Raw genomic sequence first — 25,963 nt, forward strand, 5'->3', positions numbered from 1 at the left:
TCATTATCATTGAACATAAACAGCTGTATTAGTAATAACCGTACTACACATCGTTCTCCCAGAGAGCCTAGCTGAAGAAATCCTTTCAAATCTGCCTCCTTCAGCCTCGCTGACGTTAAAAAAACACCGTAGGTGGGGTCAGCCCCGTGGCATAGCGGTTAAGTGTGCGCGCTCCACTGCTGGCAGCCCGGGTTCGGATCCCGTGCGTGTACTGATGCACAGCTTATCAGGTCATGCTGTGACAGCGTCCCATATAAAGTGGAGGAAGATGCGCACAGATGTTGGCCAAGGGCCAGTCTTCCTCAGCAAAAAGAGGAGGATTGGTATGGATGTTAGCTCAGGGCTGATCTTCCTCACACACACACACACACACACAAAAAAACCAAACACTGTAGGTGGAGTTGAGCAGTGGATGGTTTAGGGGCAGAGCAAGGTTTAGAGTCTTGCTACTCCAGGTGTGGTCCACAAACCAGCAGCACGAGCAACCCCTGGAAGCTGGTTAGAAATGTGGAACCTGGGGCCGGACCTCCAGAACTGCTGAAGAACCCGCATTTTAACAAGAGCCCCCAGGTGACTTGAGTGCATGTTAAAAGTTTGAGAAGTGCTGCCCTGCAACACTAACCTCAAAAGGTTAGAGAGTTGTCGAACATTCTAGAAAATTCATGAAAGGTATCAACAATCTCACGAGAAGGTAGCATTGGGACATGTGTTTACTTTCACATTTTCATAAAATCAAAAAAAGGAGGAAGCCAGATCTGGTACAAGAATCATGTATTTACTACAGGGGAAACAGGTTAGTGACTGAGTAATCTTGTCAGAAGCCCAGGTGGAGCAGCCAAATGGTCGGCTTGGATTCTGAGAAGATGGCACCAAAGTTCTGGTTTGACCAAAGAACCAAGTGTCAAAGGTGGAAAAATGACACCAGTTGGTGCACAGAAAACACTTCATTTTGGTTAACGGAGAAAACCGTTCTATGAACATCCAACTTTGGCTGATTTTTCTAGTAGGGAAGAACAATCAGCAGAGTATGACAGGCTATTTTAGATCAAGACTTCTTTCAGTAAGACCTTCTACCTCCATCAGTGGAGATCAGTTTTATGATATGAAATACAAGAAAAGAAATTCTAATTTCCCGACAGATGTGTCCATAATTATTACCTAGGAACAGATGTGTAAACAGAAGTCCAACTGGAGGTTTTCCTGTAGCCTTTTAAATCCTGACCTACTCATTGAGATAAGGAACAGGGAGGTCTGTTGCTTGGTCATCATCTTATGAATTGGTTGTATGGTACATAGGACAACACAGGAACTTGGGAAAATATTTTCAGAATTCTAACATGAAGACGACGAACTGTGAAGCCTACTTTTCATGGTTCCTTACCATCACATCACCTTTGGCCTCGAAGAGAGAGTGCAAAGCAAATTCAGAATTGGTCCCTCCACCTGGCAACGCACTTGAACAGCACAAATTCAGGAGATTCTCCACTGTTGGGAACAAGGAGAAGCCACTGTATGCGAGAGAGCTCAGTATCATAGAAAAACACACCCATCCTGGAGCCAGAAATCCCAGTGAGAGAATCAAGGCTTCCCCGCCCAGTTGTCCCCATGGGCCAATACCTCTTTGCTGGAGGTCATGGTTTTCCAGCTCTGGCCAGGGCTTCCATACCAGGGTGGCCTTGTGTGTGTCCTGGGCCAGGGCAGAGACATCCTGGAGTTCTGGGATCTCGGCTTGGAATCTCAAGCCAATGTTGATGCGTCTTTAATGACAAGAAGAAAAACAACAGTGTAGTCTTCGATTTGAGGCCAAGGGCAACCGTCAGGAACTCGAAACAGAAGGAAACCAGGTCCTTTCGCAAGAAGAAGGCAGGGCCATTTCCTCACAGTGTGATCCTAAGATTCCAGGCACGGCCTTTTTACTGGGATAAGGAACAGCTTTAAAATTGGGGAGAGATGCTGTAGGGAGCAAGGGAGAAGTCTGCCTGGGGCTTCATAGCTCCCTATAACTGAGAGAGGGAGGGTGCTAATTCCACGGGAACAGCTCCCAGAGCACAGCCGATGGTACCCCCAGGAAAAATGGGACAAATATAAAGTGCTTATTTCATTTTTTATCCCTTTCAGCCCACTTTCACATAAATTATCCCATCTGAACCTCACCAAGACCTGTGCTGTAAGCAAGGCAGTGATAATTATCCCCATTTAATAGACGAGTTACCTAAAGCCTAGAAAGGTTAACTTGATCAAGATAAGTAACAAATGGGGCTGGAACTCAGGTTTTCTGATTCCTGACTCAATCTACTCGCCACTCTACCTACCATCTGGCCTCTTTTCTGTGCTTATCCATGAAAATAACCACCTTTCTCTTCCATTATACCTCCCACCACCCACTCACAATTCAAGTACTCAACAAGCCCATTTGAAGGACTGGCCAAGAATCTTGGGGATGGGGGAAGCAAGCACATTTGGAAGGAGCCTTGTAGAGAACTGGGCACCCTGAGAGAGATGCTGCAATGTTACTGAGAATGTGAAAGCATGTGGCCACAACCAAACTCGTCCACGGAGCCAGAGATGGGGACACTAGGTTCTCAGAATACAGAGCTTCATGCTTTTACTATGCATTTAGTCTTTGGCAAAGCCCTTGAAACACTGGCAGTTGTAGAAAAACAATAGTACTCGAAAAATATGATGATTCTTCAATTTCTACAACTTCTCCATCAGTGGCCACTCTGACCCCAGAAGCACTACGCTTTTCAAAGCTCCTCATCCCTTTCCCCAGCTGAAGCTTCTATTCTGAAGAATAATTGGCTTTTCCTTACGGTTCAACGTCAACCGTCTGCTCTCCAGGCCCTGGGGTGACCGTCACATTGCTGCCATCGATGCTGTCTGAAGCACAAAAACCAGAGATCACTGGTCAAGAGGGAAGGGGTATTGAGGAAACGGAAGCAAATGAGCAGTTGCCAAACAGTCATAATAGGGTCCCCCTCCTACCCAACCCATGTCCGAGTTACCACCACTAGTCTCCAAGGAGCTGGATGGAGTGTGGTGCTAACTGGTTTAGGATTACCCATTCCTCACACGGGGTAAGGAGAAGCCAGCTGCCCCACTCTGGTCGGCTAAGCTGTCTTGTTTCTGTGAAACTATTCTTGCTCCAGAAAGAGATCCTGGCTACAGGCCTCTCCATGCTGATCTTTATACAGCACGCTAAATGTGGAGGCCTGGTGTTACATATAACCCTATCTGTACATCCACTTAGTACTTTTATTTTGGGTGTCTTACACAATTATCCACTGCACAGTCTTATCATTTAGTGTGTGCATACTTCAACTGTTTCCTTATCCCAAAGAGACTGTAATTATCACTTTATGTGTTTGTCTCCTCAGCTAGACTGTGCTTCCCTTGAGGGTAAGTATTCTCTCCTTGTTTTAAGTATTTCTAGCACCCAACTCAGTGCCTGGTACATAGCAGATGTACGCCACAAAAGTTTGTGGCGTCAGAGACAACTACAGAAAGCGAGACCTCGCAGGGCGGACACCGGCCCAGCCGCGGTGAAACCCCCGGGGTGCGGGAGGGGTCGAGGGGTGACTCACTGGAGCGGCAGAGCAGCACGCGCGGCGTGGGCGTCAGGGGCGTGAGGGGCAGCTGCGGGTGGGCGCCGGCGCCATGCCCCGAGATGAGCACGTTGCTGAAGAGCCCCGAGCCCTGGCGCACCGGGCTCAGCATGGGCGGGGGCGTGTAGGGGGGCAGCTCGTGGGCGGGGTCCAGGAGCAGGTGGTCCCCGAGCATGCGCGGGGAGCGCAGCTGGCTCTGGTAGAGGGTGGCGCCCGAGACGGAGGCGGCGGGGCTCGGGTGGTAGGAGGGCGGTGGCGGGATGAAGAGCGGCTCGGGCCGGTGCCGGCGGCACTTTTTCTCCGGCGCGGGCTTCAGGGGCTCCTCAGCTTTGGCCACGCCCGGCTGATGCTTCCTGGGAATTTCCTAAAACGGGGAGAACGTTCCGATTCAAACACCTAGGCTTTCCCCATAGGCGGTTTCCACAGGTTGAGGGGAGGGGAACTTCTGTTGTACTGGGGACCCCCTTCCACTTATCTGATTCCAGCATCCTCAGCATTAAAGAACAGCCACCTCTATTTCAGAGCAGGCGAGTTGTGGTGCCTTGACTGGGGAGAAAACTTTGGTTTTGGAGGAAATCCCTAATGTCTGGAGGGAGATGGGGGTGGTAGGAATAGTGGGTGGGCAAGAAGGAATAAATTCACATTCTTTATTGCTTATCACTGCATTCCCATCTGGTGAGTGGAATCCAGCTGAGTGGGCTCTTTAATTCCCCATCGCTCCCCAGGGACAGACATGAGGGACAGATAACACATGTTCTGAGAAGGGGACAAAATAATCTATTCAGGGAAGCTGGGCAGAGGCTATGGGGCAGGAAGAGGGGGTCAGGCCTAGCCAAGGCTCCCAGGGCCAGTGACCCACACTGGGCTCTCCTTGAGGTAACTTTCTGGCTGAGGGAGAGCCATCTATGATCTTTAAGGCCCGTTTCATGTGCTCCTCTAAAAATGGATCCAGTTAACCTCCCCCCTCACCACCCCTCACTATTGCTCCCAGCACTGGTGGCTCATTTGTAGCAAGCCCCTCTCCTAGGCTGGCTTCCTGTCAGCAGTGTTAGTTTATTTTATGGCAGCGGAACCAAGCATAGTCTGGAAGGAAGATCTGCCACATGGATACATATACACCAATAAGTAAACATATGCGCGTAAATAGATAAGCAGGGCATGCCAAAGCCAAACAGAAACAGACTTGGGTCGTGTGCCAGCATCAGCCCAGGAAGATCAAGAGCTGGGTGTGGCTGGAGAGGCAGCCGTGCGGTTGGGAGAGGCAGCGGGGATACCTGCAGAAAGGTTCTGGGCAGTCTGTGGTACCCTCCCAGGCCCTGCAGGGCAGTGCCAGTCACAACTGCAGTCCCTGGCAATTCCTGTGCCCCAGGGTGGCGCCTGAGTAGGAGGCAGCAAGGGGTGATGGGAAGGGCCGACCACAGTCACGTGACAGCTGCCTCCAGGCCATGTGACCTGCCTCAGTTGCCCCTCAGCTCTGGGCTCCTCTCCCTCTGGGCCCCTGCTGCTGCCTTGAGCACTTCAGGCTGCCCATTCCTGTCTCTCCCTCAGCTTCATTGTCTTCCAGGGCGCTGTTCCAGCCTCTGGGATGGGAGCCTAGTGAAGCAGAGAGGTGGGGAAAGGAAGAGGGCAGAGGACCCTCAGGCTCCCAGCTCACTCCTAGGAGGCTCTCCTTAGGCCAGAGCGCCCCTACCTGCCTCCTCTTCCCACTAGAGAGAGGGCTCCTCACTGCCTGAGCTGAGGCAGAGGGAGGGGGCTGAGGAGAATGGGGAGAGGATGCCTGTGCCCCCCAACGTGGAGAGCTATCCTGACTTTACATCCTGTGCCTGGGTAACTGATGAGGTCATCTGAGCACAGGCAGACCTGGCATGACCTTAACTCTGCACCAGGATCCGGACTTCTTTTTTTTTTTTTTAAAGATTTTATTTATGTATTTTTTTTCCCCCCAAAGCCCCAGTAGATTGTTGTATGTCATAGCTGCACATCCTTCTAGTTGCTGTATGTGGGACACGGCCTCAGCATGGCCGGAGAAGCGGTGCGTCAGTGCGCGCCCGGGATCCGAACCCGGGCCGCCAGCAGCGGAGCGCGCGCACTTAACTGCTAAGCCACGGGGCCGGCCCAGGATCCGGACTTCTGATCACAGGGCCAAAGGTCCCTTTTGGGCTTCCTCTGCTTGAGCCTCTGGACCTGCTACTCTGGCTCTAAAGCTGGATTTTCTGATCCTCTGAGACCCTAGGCCAGAGAAGCCACCCAGAGTGTCAGACCTGGATGTCACTTGAGGGGAAGCATTTACAATGTTCCACCCCTACCAAGCTATTCGGACCCTCTGGGGGCAAGGCCAAGTGCTGAGAGGTTTTAAAAACTCCCCAGAGGGGTGAGAACCACTGATGAGTCCAGTCCCCTCAAGGTCAGGGGAGAAACAGAGGCTCTGAGAGGGGAAGAGTCTCAGCTGTCTTCATCCCAGCCGGCTAGGAGCAGAGCTGGGATGAGAACTCAGGGCTCCTCTCTGCACATTTTAATTTCTTTATATCAAGTGTCAGGACTTTGCTCACATTTACTCAGTCCCACCTACATGCTTCCACTTCGACTTATCTCCCAAATTATGATGTCGCTCTCACTGTTTCCAGAAAGCCAAGTCCATCTCTGCCTTCAAAACCCTGCTCAGAACTCCCCTCATCATGATCTTCTGATTCTGAGCAAACTCATACCAAACTCTGTTGCCCTTCCCAGTCCCCAATTACTTTAGCTACCCAGGTGTTTTCCCTCCAGCCACACCCAGGGCATCACTGTTTCTCTTCTGCCCTGGTCTTCCTCCCACCGTCTTGAATTGGGGTGGGGGGTGCTGCCTGGGGCTCCGATCACTGTGTTACTGGGAACTTTACGGTCTCCAGCTTCAGGCTGAGAGTTTTCCAAAGGAAAAAACAGTGTTTCTCCCACCAAATTAGGAACTTCTCTGGGCAAAGAGGGAGCTTGGCTATGTCATTTCATCTCTTTGCCTGTTGCTGGCCCCCAAGTCCTGCCAGCTTATGAAAATCCTCATCCCCAGAGGTTCTCCATCAGTCTCTCCTCTTCTGAGGCCTTGATATTACATAGAGAACCAAAAAAGCTCTTTCTGGACTTTTCTAGTTCTCTTAATTATCCTCCCTCCTTCTATTCTGGCCCAGCTCCACCCTCACGCCTCCTGGAATCCCAGCAGCCACCTATCCTCTAGGACAAATATGACCCAGCACACCACTTTGTGGGGAGGGGACAAATTTGATGTAGTCAACCACAGAGGTTACAGACTCCCCCGGGGGAGGGAGGGAGGGAGGGAGGGAGACAAATTGAGGGAGAGAGCTCTGTTCCAGAGCCAAGCTAAGCTGCTTGGGTGAAGCACTTGGAATTTGAGAAAGAGAAGGAGAACTTAGTGAGTGAGAAACGCAAATCTCTTTGCTTTCCTGAGATGGGGGGTGGGTGTCTCTCAGAGGAATTATTTTGGGAACCTTAATGAATTAGGTCCTCCAAGGGTAATTTCACAGGTGTGATACTGAAAACATGAAGCATCTGGTAAGGCTGACCATCAGAATGGATGCCAGGGGTATGGCCTGGAGGCCCTGCTGTGCCAGGGGTTACATCTTTGGTTGCTGGATCTGGGGAGGTCTGGAGATCCTGGAGGAGGGGCCAGGGCCCTGGGCAATAGCTATTTACTGTCTGGGACAGTACTTCCGTATTTTAATAAGTGTGATTACCAGCTGAGTTATCATCTCTGTTTTAATCTGGGAACACTTTGGGCCTCTCAGAATCTAACCCAGACCATCAGCCTGATAGAGTAACAGGTGTTTACTGGGTAGAGGGCAGTGTGAACAAGGATGGGATTCCCAGGGCGGCCAGGGGGGCTCAGCCCTGAGTGGCCACGCCACGTCTGAGCTTAGGCCAGTGACCCTGGAAGAGCTGTCCCCATCTCCAAGAAAGCAAAGGCATGTCCCCACCCCAGGCAGGCAGGGCAGAGCAGCAACTCACAGCAGGCGTGCGGGGGGCAGCCCCTTGGGGTGAGTGTGGGGGGGAGAGGGTCATCCTCACGAGCACGGGCATCTCGTCGTCCGACATCGAGCTGGCTGGCTTGTCTCTGGCGGAGGGGGCGGCAACGACGCTGTTGGCGAAGCCCTGAGAGCTGGGCTTGGGCGGGAGAAGCTTGACAGGGACAGACACGGGCATGACCATAGGCGTGAGGCTTTCTGCCTCGGGAGGGAGCTGCGGTGGCGGCGGAGGCGGCAGTGGCGGCTGGGGCTGAGGCGGCGGGGCCTTCTCTCCTTCCTCCTACACAGACAATAAAGGCTTTGATCCTGGGCTGAGAGCAGCTCTCACAAGGGGGGACACACTTTGCTTTTCTTGAAAGGTTCCAGAACATCACGCATGGGTGACAGAGAACCACTCTATGGTGGTTTCCTTCCTGCAACCCTGCGTCCCTTGGCTCAAGCGATGACCGCTGGTAGTGGACAAGGCCATGCACTCTATTTTCTACATTTAAAAGATCTTGACCATGTATCACTTGTCTATTAAAACAAATATTTAAAAAAATATTTTTTTATGCTTGTCATTGCGTTTAAAGAAAAGGATATGGACTTGTAATCAGGCAAAAAAAAAAAAAACCCACATAAGCGCTTCTGTGGGATCTTTTAATTCTATGGGCCTCAGTTTACTCATCTGTCAAATGGAAGACACAGCTCTTTTATCTGGCATGGTCAGGAGATGGAGTGACCTGGGTCATCCAAAGTTTTGGTGAACAGAGCGTTAATCCCATAGACTTAAACTGAGATCAACCAGATTCAAAGAACTGAGAAAATTCTTTGAATTTTAATCTAACTCTAAAACTGCATGGATAGTTCACTACATGGATATCCTACCTGGATAATCCTGAGGGTATTTAAAGATCTTTGGATGCTAGAATCTAACACTAGTGCAGTGATGAATTGAAAATGCTGGCTGAGAACCTGATGGCTGCACCAGCTCTCCCTGGCCAATGACTATTGATCTGGAAGGCCCAAGTGACCCTGGGCTTGGGTGCTTCAAGTAGAAGTTAAAAATAATACTGCAGCTACGTGTTTTCTTTGCTATCTTCTCCATGAGGTGGAGAGGCTGGGATCCCCTAAAAGGATTTCCAGCACCTCTGTTTTTGACCCTTGTTCATGAAGCCAATGGAAGTGGGACTGTTTGACCCGACGGGCTCCAGCATGAAAGTGTAAGTAAGCACATCCTTTAATTAGGGAAGGACTGTGCCTCCCCAGGTGCCCGCATGGGGCTCATACCCTGTCTGATGGCAGCAAAGCAAAGCAAGCAGCACGTGGCCTGGGGAGGACCAGGAACCGGCTCCTGCTAACCTGTTTGAGGCTGGGGGAGGCCCTCATTCCCCCGTGGGACCGCATGTGGCCATTCAGGGCAGGCAGGCTCTTGAACTCCTTCAGGCAGATGGAGCACGTCAGCTTGTTCTTGGCATCAAATTGCTCCCCAAACACTCCTTTTAGTGGGCCACTGCTCAAGGGTAGGGCCAAATGGAGAGGACACGCACATTGAGGAAGGGGAATGGTGATTTATCACACGACCTCATGCCCCATCTTATTCATCCAGTGCTCCCACACCCATGGCCCCACTTGCATCACCCCAATACCCTTCAGAGAACTAAGCCCAATTTACAGACGAAAAACTGAGGCTCAAAAGTGAGAAAGGGCTTGCTCAAAGTCATCCAAGAGTGGAACAAAATGCCCTTCTTCATTCCAGGCCTTCAGGGGCTGGGTTTTCCCACCTATGGCTCATTACCCTTCTAGGGTCAGCTCGGACCGCCTCTTCTAGAAGCTTTCCCTTAGAGACACATGTCTAAATCCTCTGGTTCAGCCTCCAGACCGCATGTGTGAGCAGTTTATCAGGCTCTGGCTAAGTCTTTAATTATTTACCATGCTCATGGAGGAGGAAACAAGTCTGTACTGTTCACTGCTGCATTATCAAAGCTTAGCGTCATGCCCGGCACATAGTAGGTACTCAATAAATGCTCACCGACTGAATGAGGGGACAGTGGACAGAGGGCTGTGGAGTCAGTCCCAGCATTGCTACTTACTTGATGTGCAACTTTAAGCTCTCTGAGCCTCAGTTTTCTCGTGTGAAATAACAGTAATAGCAAATAATAGTTGAGTGTTGACTATGTGCTCGTTACATAGTAATCCTGCCCACCCTCACTGGGTAACTTTATTACACATAATATAGAGTGCCTAGCACACAGTAAGCACTCAAACACAATAGCTGCTATTATTATTCCTATAAACTTCTTTGAGGAATTGACTTTGAATTTGCAAATGAATCATGAGAGACAACCCAGGAAAACCTCCCAGTCCCCCAAAATGCCAACAAGCCTCCTCGCATCCATCCTACCTTGACTCAGGTGATCCTGGCTGGGCTCTGCCATCAGGTAGGTGCATCTAATTTTGAGCCATGCAGGACACCGGAAGAAAGAAGAGAGAGGAAAAAAATGTGTTTCTGATGGGGATGAGTCCTTGAGTGGCGCAAACCCCAGGGCCTGCTCTCTACCTTCGAGGACTTGCCTGCTCTCCACCTCATGCGACCCTGCTCACAGTTGCTCAGGCCCTTGATCTTCCACACCTGAGACTTCTTTCCCTTGACTGCACCCCAAGTCAGGACCATGCCCCACTCTGGGACCTGCTGCCAGCCATAAGCCCACCAGGACCCAATCCCCCACCTCGTTCCTTCTTGTTCTCCCAGTCCACCCACTCTGTGCACAGACAGGCTCCATTCCCACAAGAGACACAGAATGGAGAGCTGGACGACACAGCATCATGCCAAGAGACCTTCTGCTGGAATTCCTTTTCAGGCTTGGCCATGTCATCTTATTCTTATATTCACAAAGGCTCTCAGTTACTACTGGACCTCAGTCCCAAACAAAATAGGGTCAAGGGAAATTCATGTCTGGCCTTCAACCTCCTTCAGAGCCCTCTCTCCATCTATCTTGGTCCTATTCAGGTTTCCCTCCTCCTCTGACCCTGTTGTCACATGAGTGTAGCACTTGGAACATGTCAAGGCATGAACAGTGGCCAGCACATAGCAGGTTGTTTTGTAGTCAAATACATTTGGGAAACAATCAAGGGTTAATAACCATGGCCCACAGGCTGAATGTCATCTGTAGACATGTTTTATTTGGCTAGACTGTTTTTAAAAATCTTGAATAAGAATGCCATTGGATGGGGCATCTGCTCTCCAGGCCACCACAGTCGCCACCACTCCCTATTGTCTCATACCAGGCCACTTTGCTTGTTCACTTTACCTGCCTGGATCCTGTGGGCAGCTAAGGTTTTCATGTCTGCAACTACACAAGGTAGCCCCTTTGGGAGATTCACAGTGCACATTAGCATATTAAAGGCTCTGAGAAGCCCTACAGCACTGCAACCTGCTCCACTTAAAGCAACTCCAAATTCATTTATCCAGAGAACCCATTTTCCGCCCCAGCAATATCCATTTAACATTCTATGGAACTTTTGTTCTGAGTAATACACTTTGAGACATGCTGTCATAATGTGGTCTCCCTCCCAAAGGGGGAACAATTTTACAGGGCATTCCCTGAGGATACAGATCTAAAAGGGACCAGAAACTCCCACTGTGTGGTCCCTGGGCACATGACTCAGGCCTTGATCATTACATGCATCATTCAGGACCTGACATGGTATTTTGGCCATCTCCTTAGAGAGATTATAAGTTCAATAGGCAAAGGACTGAGTCAAAATTGATTTTGTATTCCAAGTGCCCAGCATAGACAGTGTCTGCCACATGTAGGTTAACATTTACGGAATGAATAAACTAAAGGGTCGGAGGAGTTGGAGAGAGGATTGGGCACTGCATAGACTCTGCTCTGGCTGGCCCTGTAGCACACTAAGACACCAAGAGAAACTTCCACCGTGAGAATACCTGGGGCCACATGGCACTGGGAGACAGCTGCTGGTGCGGAGGCCCCATGTTGTTGAGATGGATCCCACTGGGGGACAGGAGTGGCCGATGGGGGAGGGCGCTGCTGACCCGGTTCAGATCCGAGCTTGCTGGGTCTCCCATTCCTGCATCAGGAGGCCCCAGGTCCCCGTGGGAGCTCAGCATGGCCTGGGCCTGCCTCTCGCTGGGGTAAGTCTTGGGCTGACTGTCCTCACGCTGCTGGTGCTGGGGCAGGTGGCTCTGCTGGTAGAGGGGGTGGCTGTAGGACTGCTGGGGCTCCTGGTAGTAGTACTGGGGCATGGAGCCCAGCTGAATCAGCTGGACGGCGTGCGCCTGCTCCGGGGTGTACTGGTGGGGGTCCCTGTGATAAGAAGGGGGCTGCAGGTGCATCTGTGGTTGTTGCTGCTCTTGCAAGTGCTGCATCATGGGTGGGGACTGATAATACTGAGGTATCTGCATTGAACCCTGCCGCTGCTGGAGCTGCAGCTGCTGCTGCTGCTGCTGCTGTTGCTGCTGCTGCTGAGGCTGTGGTGGGCGAATCTGCTGCTGCTGCTGCATTTCTTGCATCGACATACGCTGCTGCCCAGCTTGCTGCTGTTGCTGCTGTGGGTAATACTGGTGCTGCTGCATCTGTTGCATGTGCTGGGACAGCATCTGTGGCGTCTGCAAGGGCTGTCCTCCCTGCACTGGCATCTGAGCCAGTGGCTGCTGGTAGTCATAATACATGTGCCCCTGGCTAGGGTGCTGCCCAACCTGAAGAGCTGGTTTGGACAGCCCGCCAGTGAAACCAGGGTGAGGCTGCTGGGGCACCTGCTGGTAGCGGGAAGGTATAGCCGGTGCTGGGGACTCCACGGGCTTCTGGGACAGCAGCTGGCGAAGGGCACTGTCAGGGGCCCCATCCATCACTGCTGACTGGGTGTGCAGCACCTGGGCCATATTGTTGACCTGAATCCGCAGGTTTTGGTTGGCAAACACCTGGGTGAAAGAGTCTAGTTTGTGCAGGACACCGCTGGTGAGCTTCTGAGTCCGGATCTCACTGGCCTGGGCGTAGGTGTATTGGTAGCCATCAGTGGGGTCAGCCTGGGCCGGTGTCCCCCACATCATGTTTGAGTTGGTCAGGTTGCCACGTAGCTGGACATGGTTTCCAGGCCCTGAATGGCCTCCCCACCCTCCCTGCCTCGAGGTGTCCACTTGGCCAAGGTTTTTGGAGCCAACAGGCAAGCCTAGACCTTCCCGAGTATCTTGAGGGAAGTGGGGGGAGATGGGCGAGGCCTGAGGGGCATCCATGGCAGCCCCTGTGACTGTATTCCCATAGTTGTGGTTCAGCCCACTGTGGACGCCAAGTGCTGGCTGTTGGTAGAAAAGGTTCTCACCACCGTGGGCCACGTGGTTGGTCTTGTACAGCTGCTGATCCCCCATGGTGCCCACCTTGGTCGTGAATGTCCAGCCACAAAACCATAAAAAAAGGTAAATGAAACAAACCCAAAAGGACTGAAACCCTGAGAAGCTGAGAGATAGCGTCCACACTACTCCACGGCTGACATGTCTGTGATCGTGGCTGGAGCCAGGTGTTCCTGTTGGCCTGTACCACTCCTTTGCAGAGCGGGGGGTTTTACATCCTCACTCGGGCTGAGGTACGGACCAAACACCACTGTGGTGAAGAGATGCCGCTCACACCTGCAAGACAAGATGCAAAGGACAGGAAAGGATTTACTTGGATATTCTGTGACGAGCAATTATATCTACCATGACCAGTTATAGAAATAAATACAAAACAGGAGATTCCTCGATTAGAGATAGTCAGTTTCACACACCCCACACCCTTTACTCTGATTCTGCAGATCTTGACTCTCATGTGAGATGTGAACTCTCTTACTTTCAAGCCATTGCCCAATGGCTCATTAGTTCATTGATTGGTTAATTCATTGTTTTGCTCACTGATTAATTCATCCATTCTTCTGGGACCCTGCTATTGAAAGCCCAGCACTATTCTAGGACCTGTGGGGGATATGAAGATGTTTAACACATTCATTAATCAATTTATCTGCGCAACAAATACTTATTAGACACCTACTAAGTGTAAGGCACGATGCTAGGAAATGATTAAGACATAGGCTAGCTCTTGAGGAGCTTATAGTTAGAAAAGATGATAGGTCACATGAATAAGTACAAGATAAGGAGGAAAAAGATGCATGTGATAAAAGATTGAAAAAACAGACATGGAATTCATAGCCTGGAGAACTTATTTCCCGTAGAAGAAAAGAATTGGAGAAAGTCTCAAGGAGGGGTACTGCACGTGTTAGTCTGCCTGTTAGGTCAGCATAGTTACCTGCTTCCTTGTGGTCCCTGTTCAGGAAAACCTCTGTGCACGGGGCTGACCAGAAACCTATGATGTGGCCTGGCACAAGAAAATAGGCTGGGCCAATCAGATTCCCTCTCTTAGAAACAGGAACTAGGAAATTTGGAGAGGCTGGTCTAGTCTGGTTTGAGTCTATACGAGTTCTTTTGTGGGCTTCAAACTGGAGTACGTAAACCCCTGGGAGTATATCAAGACTTTCCAAGCACCACACACACACTCAAAGTTTTAAGAGAATCAATTTCCATTTCCTCAACTTCCATAGAAATTCTCTTCTAGAACTGACGAGTGATCGAGGTACAAGTCGTCCTTTTCTACCTGCTCTTTCACAATAGCCTTCCTCCTTTACGAAAGAAAGGCAAAGCTCTTCCCATCCCATCCCAAATCTTAACTGGGTTACCACCCCAAGGATAACCCCCCACCCTACACAAGAGGACACAGAAAATTGAGGAAGCGAGCAACTCTACTAAATGAGTAGTCAATCTTCTTTACAAGCTGGGTGGTTTCCAATTCTTGCTTTATTAGGGAGAGCTAATAGAAGTAATTAAAATATAATTGTTAGTGATAGATCACTATGTGATTTTTGGTATATAACTCAGAAGCAGATCAAGAACTGAGTGACCAACTCTGCTTTAACAAAACTTTTATTTCTATTTGTTAGTTCATGTGAATGAGGGGTTTTGGTACTTACATCTATATAAATGAAAATCAGAAATACAATCAATGCTGATCCTTGTCTCATACTAGCAATAAATAATAATCTTCCATGGATAAATTAAAAAATTGAAGAATTTTTTTTAGAAGCAATATTCTGTCCCTGGAGCCGGGTGATAACTGCATGGGTGTGCTCACTCTGCAACAACTCAACCTGTACACTCTGACCTGGTCACATACAGGTGTGCATGTTGTATGTCAATAAAAAAATGTATTTAAAAAAGTCATCCAGCATCACCATCTCACTAAGAGATGCATTTCAATATAATTTTAGTTTTTATGTTTATTGATTATTTATCTAAGTTAGTAATATATTTATATCGTTTTGATCAACTGTGTACTATTAATAATTATAATGATAACTCAAACTGGAAGAAAATTTTAATACTTAGAGCTTTATGATTTCAGGAAATTAAAAAAGTTTTAACCTCATATAAAATTGTTACAGAGAAATATAGGGAAACAAATGAAAGAGTTTTAAGCATAAAAATATATTACATAATTAAATTAGGATAAAATTCCATGGGGAAGTGAAACAAATAAAATTTCAAGGAGAAAAAGGAACACTGACTATTAACAAAGAGCTTGTTCATGCATTTTTAAAATGGCTGATGGTGGGTATCAAATTGCTTTGGTGTTTAGATTCCACTGACTAAACAGTGATGTAATAGTTTTACTTAAATATATCAATGTTTACAGTATACTGGAAATTGCATCTTCTGCAATCGTATGATAAAAAATGTAGATGTAAACTTGAAAATGTGTGAGGGGATAAACAGTTTTACAAAATCCTTTTATGGGGGATTTTAAGTAGCAAAGTTTGAAGACCACTGCAGTAGTCCCCCTCCAGCTGGGAGGTAGCCTGAGTTGGTCTCTGTCCTTTACTGAACGACAATAGAAGGAGATGGACAAATTCAGAGTGAGGGATTTGGTTTGATGGAATGCAGCGTGGGTCAAAGGAAGCAGTGGGAGGAAACGAAGGTTGGCCGAAGATGGCTGGAGCTGATTCTCCATGTGAAGTTATGTGTGAGCCATGGATGGCCGCTGAAGGCTTTCTGAGCAGAGGCAGAAGGATGCTGGGTGTGAGGGCGCTGAGCTTCAGGAGCAGGGAGACCAACTCCCCTCGCTGCTCAAAATGTGGTCCGTATCACCTGAGAGCTTGTTAGAAATTCAGATGCTTCAGCCCAGAGCTATTAATCAGAATCTGCATTTTTATCAAGGCTCCCAAGGGATTTGTGTGTAGATTAAAATTTGAGAAGCAATGGGTTAGCAGGTTCTTGCTGCATCCAGGTGAGACATAATTAAGACTGAACTCAGATAACGGTGACCAGGAAGAGGGAGAAATGAGAGAAGCATCCCTTATGCTGCCAGTGGGAAGTGACTCTCCTTTCCCAAAGTGCTCTGCCCTTCGGGGGGGTCATGACCCAGTCTGAGGACACCCCTCCCTTTCTCACACACGCTCTCTCCCTTGACACCTTCACCCACCACACATACCTTGCTGACACCCAATGACTACCCCCAGCTCAGACGGTCTGAGGTCCTCATCAGCTGCCTACTCCACATCACCACTTCCATGTTCAAAGGCAAACTCAACATCATCTCCCCCAAAACGATGCTCCTCCAAAGTCTCTCCCTTGACTCCTCCCTCTCCCTTAGTCAACCACCACAACCTATCAATTCACTCCCTAATATTTTCTTAACTCTATCCATTTTTCTCCAGTTCCACTACTATCACCCTAGTCCAAGACACCATATCTGTCTTCTGGACTATTCCAAGAGCCTTCCAATTGGGCTCCCGCTTTAAGTCTTGTCCATTCTACAAACTGCAACAGCAGAATGAACTTTTCAAAATGTAACTCTGATCTCATCATCCCACTGTTTAAAGCTCTTTGATGGCATCCTAGCGCTCTTAGGTTAAAAATCAAAATCATTAACAAGACCGACAGGGCTCTGGGGAGGTTTGTCCCCAGCCTCACAACATAGCCCTCTTCTCTTTGCTCTTTACCCACTTGCCATCCCCCCAGCCCAGCCATTCTGGTCTCTCAGTTTCCTGAACCTGCCATGCTGCCTCCCACAACACGACCTTTGCACATGCTGGTCCCCTCACTTCGGAGAGCATTTCCCCTACCCCCTCCCTCTTCCTCTAGCCAAGTCCTGGGCATCCTTCAGTCTCAGCTCAAAGTATACGTTCTCAGAAAGTCTACCCTGACCCCAACCCCTAGGTCTACATCAGAGTCCTTTCTCATATGTTCTCATAAAACCATATTCCTTTGCTTTGGACCACTCTTCTCAGGCTATAATTGTACTTCCATTAGTGTGATTATTTAATTAATGGATCTTTCTCTATTAGAGCAGGGACCATGTGTATTTTCATCTATGATTCTATTCCCAAGCCCAGCACATTGGAGCCCCTCCAATGAGGATTTATTGAAGGAGGGGTAATATTTGTTGAATGAATGAATGAAAAAAAATAACATAACAATGATCAAGTATCTCAATGAATTGATATAGGCAGAAAAAGATACTCAGTGTAGGCTGAGCAGATGTTAGGTTTTCAAGGAGAACAGTTACATTTCTCCTGATGGACAAACAGGCTTACAGAGGTAGAGGACAAGAAAGGGTATTTCAGATGAGGGAACAGTGTGCACAAAGGCACAGAGTGAGGCGCAGGGGTCCATGCTGGGGCACTGTGTCCTTGTCAGGAACTCACCAATGATTAGGCTGAATTTGTATGGTCAGAGATAAATTGTGGGGACCCTAAAATGATGTCCAGCAGTGTTATCCCGTGGGCATTAGGCCTAGTGATTTCAGAATGCCCTGCCAGGTTTAAACCTCACCACTTAACCTACCTTGACAGTCTTGTACAAAGTCACCTCCCCTAGGAGGAATTACTTGTTGAAACTCACCAGACTCTGACCGCGATCTGATTTCGTGTCCCTCTACCACGTCCCTGTGGGTGGAATGGAAGCTAGATAATTTTACTTCTGTTGACATGTCTGCTTTGTTCAGTATTCCCAAACTGCTGGGCAAGAGGGATTTCTCTGTGTTTTGAGCTATAGGAACCTAATCTTTATTAGTTGATATTTTCAGAACTGGGAATGTAGTGTATTCACAAGCACAGAACCCCAGAAACTCAGAGGTAGGCTCCCAAACTGTGGTTCCCTGGGGCCAAGAGCATCAGCAGCACGTGAGAATTATTATACATACAAATTCTTGGGCCCCACCCAGACCCACTGTATCAGAAACTTCGGGAGTGGGACCCAGCAGGCTATATTTTAATGAGTCCTCCTGCTGAGTCTGACGCCTTCTCAAGCTGAAGACTACTTTAGAGGTCATCTAATCTCCCCACATTAAAGATGAGGAAACTGAGGCCCAGAGACGTAACTGCTGGGCCAAGACAGTGCCTGGCTCATCGTAGTGGGCAATCAAGGTCACATGTTGAATGAAAGGGAGGGAAAATGACTTCCCTAAGAAGTCATAAGGAGGTAATGGCAAAACCGTGTGCTATTTATTTCACATTAAATTTTTACATGTTTTGAATAAGTACTATATTCACATGGTTCAAAATTCAAAAGGTATAAAAGAGTATACAAAAGAGTGAAAATCATCCCCAATAAATGCTTGAAAATAAAGTGAAAATTAGAGCTAATTTTTTGAAAAGGGTATATGCGAAAAGTCTTCCTCCCACCCCTGTCCCCAGATGCCCAGACAGCTCCTGGGACGATCACTCAGGTTCCTGTGTATTCTAGAGACATTCTATGCTCCTACAAGAATGCTCGTACACACCTTCGCCCCCACCCCCACCCCCACCCCCACCCCTTTTACATAGACCGTAGCACGCCAGGCCCACAGTTCAGCATCTTGTCAAAAGGCTATTTTAAACATATCATTTAAAACCTAGAAACTGTTCTTCTTGGTGAACTAGTCAAGCTCATAGAACTCAGGATTCAAGTCTTTATTTTTCTAATAAGGTAACTGCTTTGCTCACGACGTACAACATTTCCTATTGGGTAACCGGCACCAGGAGGTTTTTCATTTATGAACAAATTAACAGAATTACTACTTTCACATTTCTTTGGTTAATTCCTTCTTTAGAGTGAGACTCCGGGATTCTACGATGGGCTCAACAAATAAATGCCTGCTCAGAACCTAAGGTGCCCTCTATGCTCCTCCTGAAGCACTACAGTCAAAGGACCTGCTTCCTTGCCCATCTCCCCACTGGCTGTCCAGTCATTCTATGGCTGGGCCAGCATCCTATCTGTGTCATGTCACAGTGACTAGGATACAGCAGATGCTCAATAAAAGCTCATTGAACCGAAACGGTGATCAGGCAAATGAGACCCAGAATCGGGCACTTCATCCCAGGTTTCCACGCTTCTGACGTGGACTGAGGGCCAGAACTTACTATTTTCTATTGAAGACACAGTGCCCTAAAGCACCAGATTCATGCAGGGCTGTAGAGAATCATAAGGCTCCACACAGACTCCCTGCACAAGGGTTTTTCTGTACAAGGGCAGCTAGTAAATATTTCCAGCTTTGCTGGCCATACGATCTGTCACAACTCTACAGGTGGAACGTGAAATTGGCCATAAATGACGTATAATGAGTGGGCGAGGTTGTGTTCCAATATAACTTTATTTATGGACACTGAAATTTGAATTTTATGTAATATTCACATGTGAAGAAATAGCATTGCTGTTCTTTTGATTTTTCTTCGTCCATTAAAAAACGTAAAAACCCCTCTTGCCTCACAGGCCGTAGCCAAGAGTAGGCGTGGGCGGAATCTGGCCAGAGCCATAGTTTGCTGACCCCTGTTCCAGGACATCAAAGTCCTTCTCCCGTCCTTCCACACCCCCAGGGGCACCAGGAGACAGAGCACAGTCTGCAAGGAGGATAGCCGTCCGAAAAGACAATCCTTTGAACGAGAGAGAGAGTGAGAGAGAGACAGAGAGAGGGAGGAAGTTGATTTTGGCCAAGGTCTCAACGGGACTTGTTTGCTTACAATTCAGAAGGCGTAACACCCTGCTCCCGCCAGACCACCACTGCTTGTTTGAGGAAGAAACACCAAAAAGATTTTCCTTTTCCCGACACCAGGTCGTCATTCAGAGACTATATACACAATTCCCCAGATGACTTGGCTTAGGTTTCAGTCAAGCCTTCCTCTCACGTCTGTCAAAGGAGCTTAACTCAGATTCCCCTGGGATTCGCACTCCGGCTCTCTCCCAACTTCCAAAAGGAGGCAGGAGCCAAGGGCAGTTCTCCAAGACGTGGCTCATGGTTCGTGGTCTCCTTTATAGCAACGTTGTTGTTCTAAATGCTTTCTGATTAGTCTTCTAAATAAAGCCGGGGGGCATTTTATAATCCAGTAACCCAATTACCAGGGACGAGTTCTGCCAATGATGGCGATGAGCCCCAAAATCTTCCTCCGAGCAGGGACTGGCTCACTCTTGTTCATTCATGGTCCCGGTGCTCCCTGCCGAGTTTCATGCTGACTCTCAGCTGTGGGAGGATTTTCAAGGCTTCCTTTGGGCAGCAAGGAACATTTATTTCTCCATCCTCAGTCTCACCCTGTGGCGTCACCTGCTCCCTCCAAGCCCTAGGAATCAGGAAGAAGCCTGACTCACATGCCAGGAACCTGCAAAATGCAGAGTCTGGACTTTGCTTCTCCACCAGGCCATGGGGATTGGAGCTATTCCACTTTCTGGCGTGCAGGTTCCCGTCTTCACTGTCATTGCTCTCTCCTCTGGGCCAGCAGTAGTTCTCTACCAGGGAATTAACACTGTCTTCCCCGGGTTACTGCCACACGCCACTTCTTCTCTCCCTCCCTAGCTGGCATGGAGTGGTGTGGATGCTGAGGACATGGGGCTACAGCAGTCTAGGGTGGCTTCCTGGAGGAGGCAGCCATGGTCTAAGTGGGCCTTGTGGATATATTCCTGGATACAGTTTTTCAGACCACCCTCCTCCACAAATGGCTAGGACTGGGTAGGGAGATTAGAAATATGGGAATTGAGTCTGAATATGATGTAGTGAGAGGGGTGCTGGAGTAGCAAACAGGAGCCCTGGGCTTTGGTTCCACTGACTCTCTGTGTGACCTTGGGCAAGTCATTTGCCCTCTGTGGACCTCAGCCATGTTTTCATGCATTCAGATAACTGAAGCAAAGTTTTTCTAGAGGGAGCCTGAATAAAACCCATAAAACCCCTGTCTCATTTTTATCAACTTGTAGAGGCTGAAATTCAGGGTTCAGCATCCAATTACTATTCAAAGTGTGGAGCTGACGACTGTTCAGGGGGCAGATGCTCAGAGCGTGGAGCGGCCACGTGGTGTCCATCTCTCCCAGGACACAGAAGTGAGGGAGAGAGAGGCAATGTTGAGTTGATGTGCCAGAGCCTTTCCTGCGTCCTCAGCACCACTGGACATAACTGATCTGGGAGCCTGGAGTGGGACATGCTCAGACACACCCACCTGGGATCACTGTCCCTCACATCAGTACTCATCAAGTCAGTTAGGGTCCCAGGGGGAAAGTGACAGGATGTAAATGCAAAGATAGTATAGGAAACTTACATCCCAAACTTAGGGCACCTTAGAGTCTAAAGAGAGAGATGCAATAGGCTCTGGGGTACATGCCTGGCTCCTCCATGAAGCCTCCTCCCAATCCACAGTTGGCCCTCACCCTGTCTCCTGGTGATGGTGAGGTTGACTGATGACATGGCCAACAGGTCTGCAGAGAGAAGGCAGGGCGGGGGGGAGACCTGAGCAAACCACACATGAATCCCTGAGTGCCCTTGAGTACTGCATAATCACATGTTTCTCCTAAGGAGGAGCTGCCAGGAGAATTTCAGGATAATCAGCAACCATACCAAAAACCTACTTTGTGTCCGGAGATGTGACTAGGTCATGGCCCCTGGCCTCATGAAGCTTACAGCCCAGTGGACTGGGGACCTCACGGCCAGAGATGGTCATCTGTACCCTGTATCTTTTATATTCTTTCATACAAACTGACAACGACCTACTGTGCCGGGACTCTGCTAGGGGAGATAAAACCCCAGAAACCTGTGCCTTTAAGCTCACAGTCTGAGGGGGATGTGGGAGTGGGGCTTTCTAAAGACTCCAGGGAATTTCACAAGAAGGAGGCAGAGAAGGGCCTCTCAGGGGGATGAGGCCACTCCAGCCAGGGCCCAGAAGGCACAGTGGGCAGGCCCTTGTGTGGGGGACTCAGAGAGGGTCTCAGTGGGGTCCCTGGCTGGAGAGGTCTGGGCCTGGACCCACAGGGAGGAGCCTCCACTCCTGCCCCAGGACTTGAGGCGTGGGCCCGGTGAATCAGCACCTGGGACTGCAGCCAGCGAAAGGATCCCTTCCCGCAGCTGTCCTGGGCAGGGCGGGGCAGGGCTGGGAGAATGGGAGATTTCCCTCCAGCCCCTCTGACGACGCCCCAGGGAGCGTGGGGGGTGACGATGGAGGAGAAGGGGTGCTGGTGGGTAGATCTGGCCACTTTGGCCCCACCCCCAGCCTCAGAGTGAATTATAAATCTAAGAAAACACAAGTCAAGCAGCTGAGGGCTCCGTTCCTACCACTCAGCCCCACACCCAGCCCCCTGGGAGCCCAGCTGCCAAGAGCGCCTCCAGCAGGTCGGAGGCCCAGACCAACGTCCTCTGCAGGGGACGATGGGGAGGGGAGCGGTAGCACTGTCACCTGGGATGGCACCAGCCAGCTGACTCTCAAACCCTAGGGCTCCTGGTAGGCTGCCGTGGTTGTGTGGTTATGGATTCGGTTCCCAAATGGAGCAGCTGGCTTGGCTTTGGTCTCTGGCCTTCAAAGACATTCGACTATACAAAAAACAAATGCTCCTGGACACTCAAGGTCCAGAGAAGGGGTGTGTGTCTGGGGGAAATCAACACCCTTATATCTGGAAAACAGCCACAGCTCACTGGGTAACAAAGTCTGGGATGCTTCCTTGTGTGTAAAATAACCGTGCATCAGCGTTCTTGTGCTCGGGGTCTCTTGGTCTCTCCTGACTCTCCCACCTGCGTTTCAGAAGGGAAGTACCCAGGTTACGAGGTCAGGGCATTCTGTGGACAGTGGCAGCAACACAGGCCCCATCCTGGGGCAATTCCACGGCCCCCAGGCTCTTCACTTCTAACATAAGGGGGCTTAGACAAGCAATACCCACAGCACTTTCTGGCTCAGAGTTCTAAGACTTTTGGGGGAATGCTGGGAGTCAAGAAACAAACAGAAGGACCTCTGGTGTCTGGGGCTGAGGCCTTCCCCATGGCACTTCCTGAGTCTCTCCCTCCTCCAAGACCCTGTGGACAGGGTCTGGCCTCCTCCTAGAGATGATCACCATCACCATCACTCACGCCCCCACCTTCCCAGAGGCGTGAACTCCCCGCCTTGCACATCTCTAGGGCCCAGCCTGTGCCTCACACCTGGCACTTTGAGAGTGCTTGCAGGCATTCGCGCAGTGAAGCCAGACAGAGGGCCTCACGGTCCACCTCAAATTTCCTGTAGCCCTGTAGCCCCCCACTGAGGTTTGACTCAGCAGGTTGGCTGCCCCTGGCGATGTGTCCTTTGTCCTCTGTGCCCTGGGAGCCCGGCCTTCTCAATCACATGAGAGGGGCTCCTCGTTCAAGGGCCAGGGAGGAGCCTCACCCCCAGGGCACCTTTAGCAGGCTCCCGGGGCCCATGGGAAGCTGCTGAGGGAGGGGAAGCAAGGAGTGAGCAGACCAAGGGAGCAGACTGGGAAGATGCCCTGCAAGAGACAAGCCAATCGGAGCTGCTGAGACCAATTTTCTCAGGACGGTCTTGTTCCAACTCACAGCATGCCAAGATCAAGAAAAACTGTAAGCTTTAATTTACACATGCTTCTGAGAATTCAAGGAGTACAGAATAAAGTTGGAAGTGAACATTCCCTTCAAGCCCCCTCACTTGACATTCCTGCTGTTAGGAGTTTTGTGTGCGGACGGGCAGGATCACCAAAGTTGGCTTCTGTCTACCACACGGACACTGAGAGGGCTCAGGGAATCAAGAGGGTATATTGCCCTTTGCCGAGTTTGCTCCCTCCTCTGGTAATCCTTTACATCCCCCATGGGAAGCCCCCAAACCTGTCTGGACTTGCTCAAGACAGATATCCTGTTGGTCACTGGCCCCCGTTATCTCGCTGTCCCAATTTCTTGCCAAAACAACTTCCCTTTGCTGCTACGACATCAGAGGGCTCAAGTGACACATCCACCAGGGGCCCCTGAAGCTGGAAGGAGAGGGTAGACATGGGGTTCCGGAGCCTGGGGCCTTAGGGAGAGTGCGAGGACCAGACCCTACCTACAGGTTTTACAGGCCCACACATGCATCCTTCTATTCGTTGGAAACATTACTTCACCAGGCCAGTCACCTTGGGTGCTCTATTTTTCAGCCAATACTAGATTTTAAGTTCTATAGGAGTAGAATTACGTCTTAATACTTCTGTTTTAATGTCTTTCCCTCCTTTTCGCACTGTGCCACGAGCAGTGTCTGGCCCAAAGTGGATTCACTCAATGTTTATGGAACGCAGCAACCAAGTTGGTCAAACATCAACCCTGTGGGCCTGGGGAAAGATTAGGAGGTGAAAGAGTAAATCCCCTTCTCAAAGAGCCAATGTGGTCCAGAGTTAAGCTTAGGACACCAACACGAGAATGTCCCCCAACACTGCTTGGGCATCCTCCAGCCCTGTGTGGAGAAGGACTACAGAGGGATAGACTGCTGTCAGGAAAGCAGTGGGAAAGACGCCCAGTGCTCTGCTGATGAGCTGGACTAAGATGCTGCTGAGCAAACGGGAAGGAGGAATGAGGATGATGGCTAACATATATTGCACGCTAACCTCAGGCCAGGCACGGTGCCCAGTCCTCCATGTGCCCCTCAAATAACCACACCAGGTGGGAACGTGCATCCATCACACTCTACTATCTTGTCAACCTCTCAATGACACCCTGTGATGAACATTCTCAAATGTGTCCCCTTATGAACCTCTGTGAGAATTTCTTTAGGATACACACCCAGGATTTCAGAATTCCCTTTCTAGTAAGTTGGTTACAGCAGAGACTTATAACAAATGACACATACAAATGATCTATAAACAAGTGTATACACTGCAGTATTGTCTGAATAGCCAAAGACTGAAAACATCCCAAATGCCTATCAATAAGAGATTGGTTAAAGAGAATTATGGAATAACCATATGATGGAATACTATGCAGCTGTTAAAAAGAACAAAGAAACTCTATGAACTGATATGAAAAGATCTCTGAAGTTAAAACAGAATGTACATATGTATGTATGTATGTAAACAGTTGATTCTCATTATTAACAGTAGTATGTTTTATAATGTCACCATGAACACTGAATTAGTGAACAATGTACCACTGCTTCTGGGGGAAAATACTAGGTTAGGTTCCCGTGAGCCTCTGGTCACATTTTCATCAACCAATCAATACATAACCTTGTTATTTAAAAAAAAAAATACATTACCTTGTTTTATGTGTGTTTCTGTTTAAAGATATCTTATTTAATATATTGTTGATTCATTAACCTTGAGCTCATGGCCAACAGCTCTATAATTTATGTCTGAACGAAGCTTATCTAACACATGTTTTCTCTGTAAGGCACATCATAGCCTTCTTACACTTAAGGGCGCTTCAGCACTACATGGGGGCCATTTTAAACATGAAATCAACAAAAAGTGCGAAAATGTGGAAAAATGCGGCACTAAATAGACGGTGCAAAGGACACTTGTTTACAGCATGAGAGCCAAAACAAGAAGGCAGAGCATCGCCTCGATCAACCTGAGCTGGGAACGTGCGTTGGGCGACTCAAATTTGTCATAGCTCTGTGCATGTCCGCCAATGACTTTGAAAGCGCCCTGAGTATTGATTTTGGGGTTACACATACATTTTAGAGAGTAGGAGAATTTGCGAATACGAAATCCCTGAATAATGAGGATCAACTGTATTTTCATAGCTGCTTTTTGTCCATAAAGAAAATCTAGAAGGATCCAAGGAACTAGTAATAGTTGTCTGTGGGGAGGCGGTGTCTCTGGGCTGAAAGGGAAGAAGAGTAGGAAAGATACTCTTCATTTTACAGCTTTTTATATTTTTCTAAATTATTGACCCATGGGAAGCTATTAGTTCTTCAAAAAATAAACAGATGTAATAAAACAGTGAAAAAATATGCATGTACACTTAAAAGCAGTGCATTCCTGCCTTAAAACTTTATTTTAACTTAAAACACAAATATCTTACTAATGTTGAGGCAGGGTACAGGCCTTTTCTTTGCTCACAGGTCTGTTGAATAGAGCTCTGCATC

General features: G+C 48.9%; 1 protein-coding gene across 11 annotated transcripts in view; it reads right to left on the bottom strand.

Moving 5' to 3' along the window:
• TRERF1 (transcriptional regulating factor 1) overlaps nucleotides 1-25,963 on the bottom strand; it is a 193,849-nt gene that overhangs the window by 23,190 nt on the left and 144,696 nt on the right. For 9 of the 11 annotated variants that reach the window (XM_087438598.1, XM_087438594.1, XM_014782710.2 and 6 more), the window contains 8 exons: nucleotides 11,547-13,241; nucleotides 10,002-10,048; nucleotides 8,960-9,110; nucleotides 7,602-7,898; nucleotides 3,585-3,969; nucleotides 2,814-2,880; nucleotides 1,618-1,757; nucleotides 1,382-1,485 (listed from right to left, as the gene is read on the bottom strand). In XM_087438598.1, coding sequence (XP_087294724.1) covers nucleotides 1,382-1,485; nucleotides 1,618-1,757; nucleotides 2,814-2,880; nucleotides 3,585-3,969; nucleotides 7,602-7,898; nucleotides 8,960-9,110; nucleotides 10,002-10,048; nucleotides 11,547-12,983 — 2,628 coding nt within the window. In that variant the 5' untranslated portion in view covers nucleotides 12,984-13,241. The remainder of the gene's footprint in view (nucleotides 1-1,381; nucleotides 1,486-1,617; nucleotides 1,758-2,813; nucleotides 2,881-3,584; nucleotides 3,970-7,601; nucleotides 7,899-8,959; nucleotides 9,111-10,001; nucleotides 10,049-11,546; nucleotides 13,242-25,963) is intronic. The other 2 variants (XM_004424148.3, XM_014782713.2) reach the window with 1 other exon arrangement.

This window comes from Ceratotherium simum, chromosome 13 (assembly GCF_057802395.1).
Source record: "Ceratotherium simum simum isolate JZ-2026a chromosome 13, ASM5780239v1, whole genome shotgun sequence".
Classification (NCBI taxonomy): Eukaryota; Metazoa; Chordata; class Mammalia; order Perissodactyla; family Rhinocerotidae; genus Ceratotherium; species Ceratotherium simum.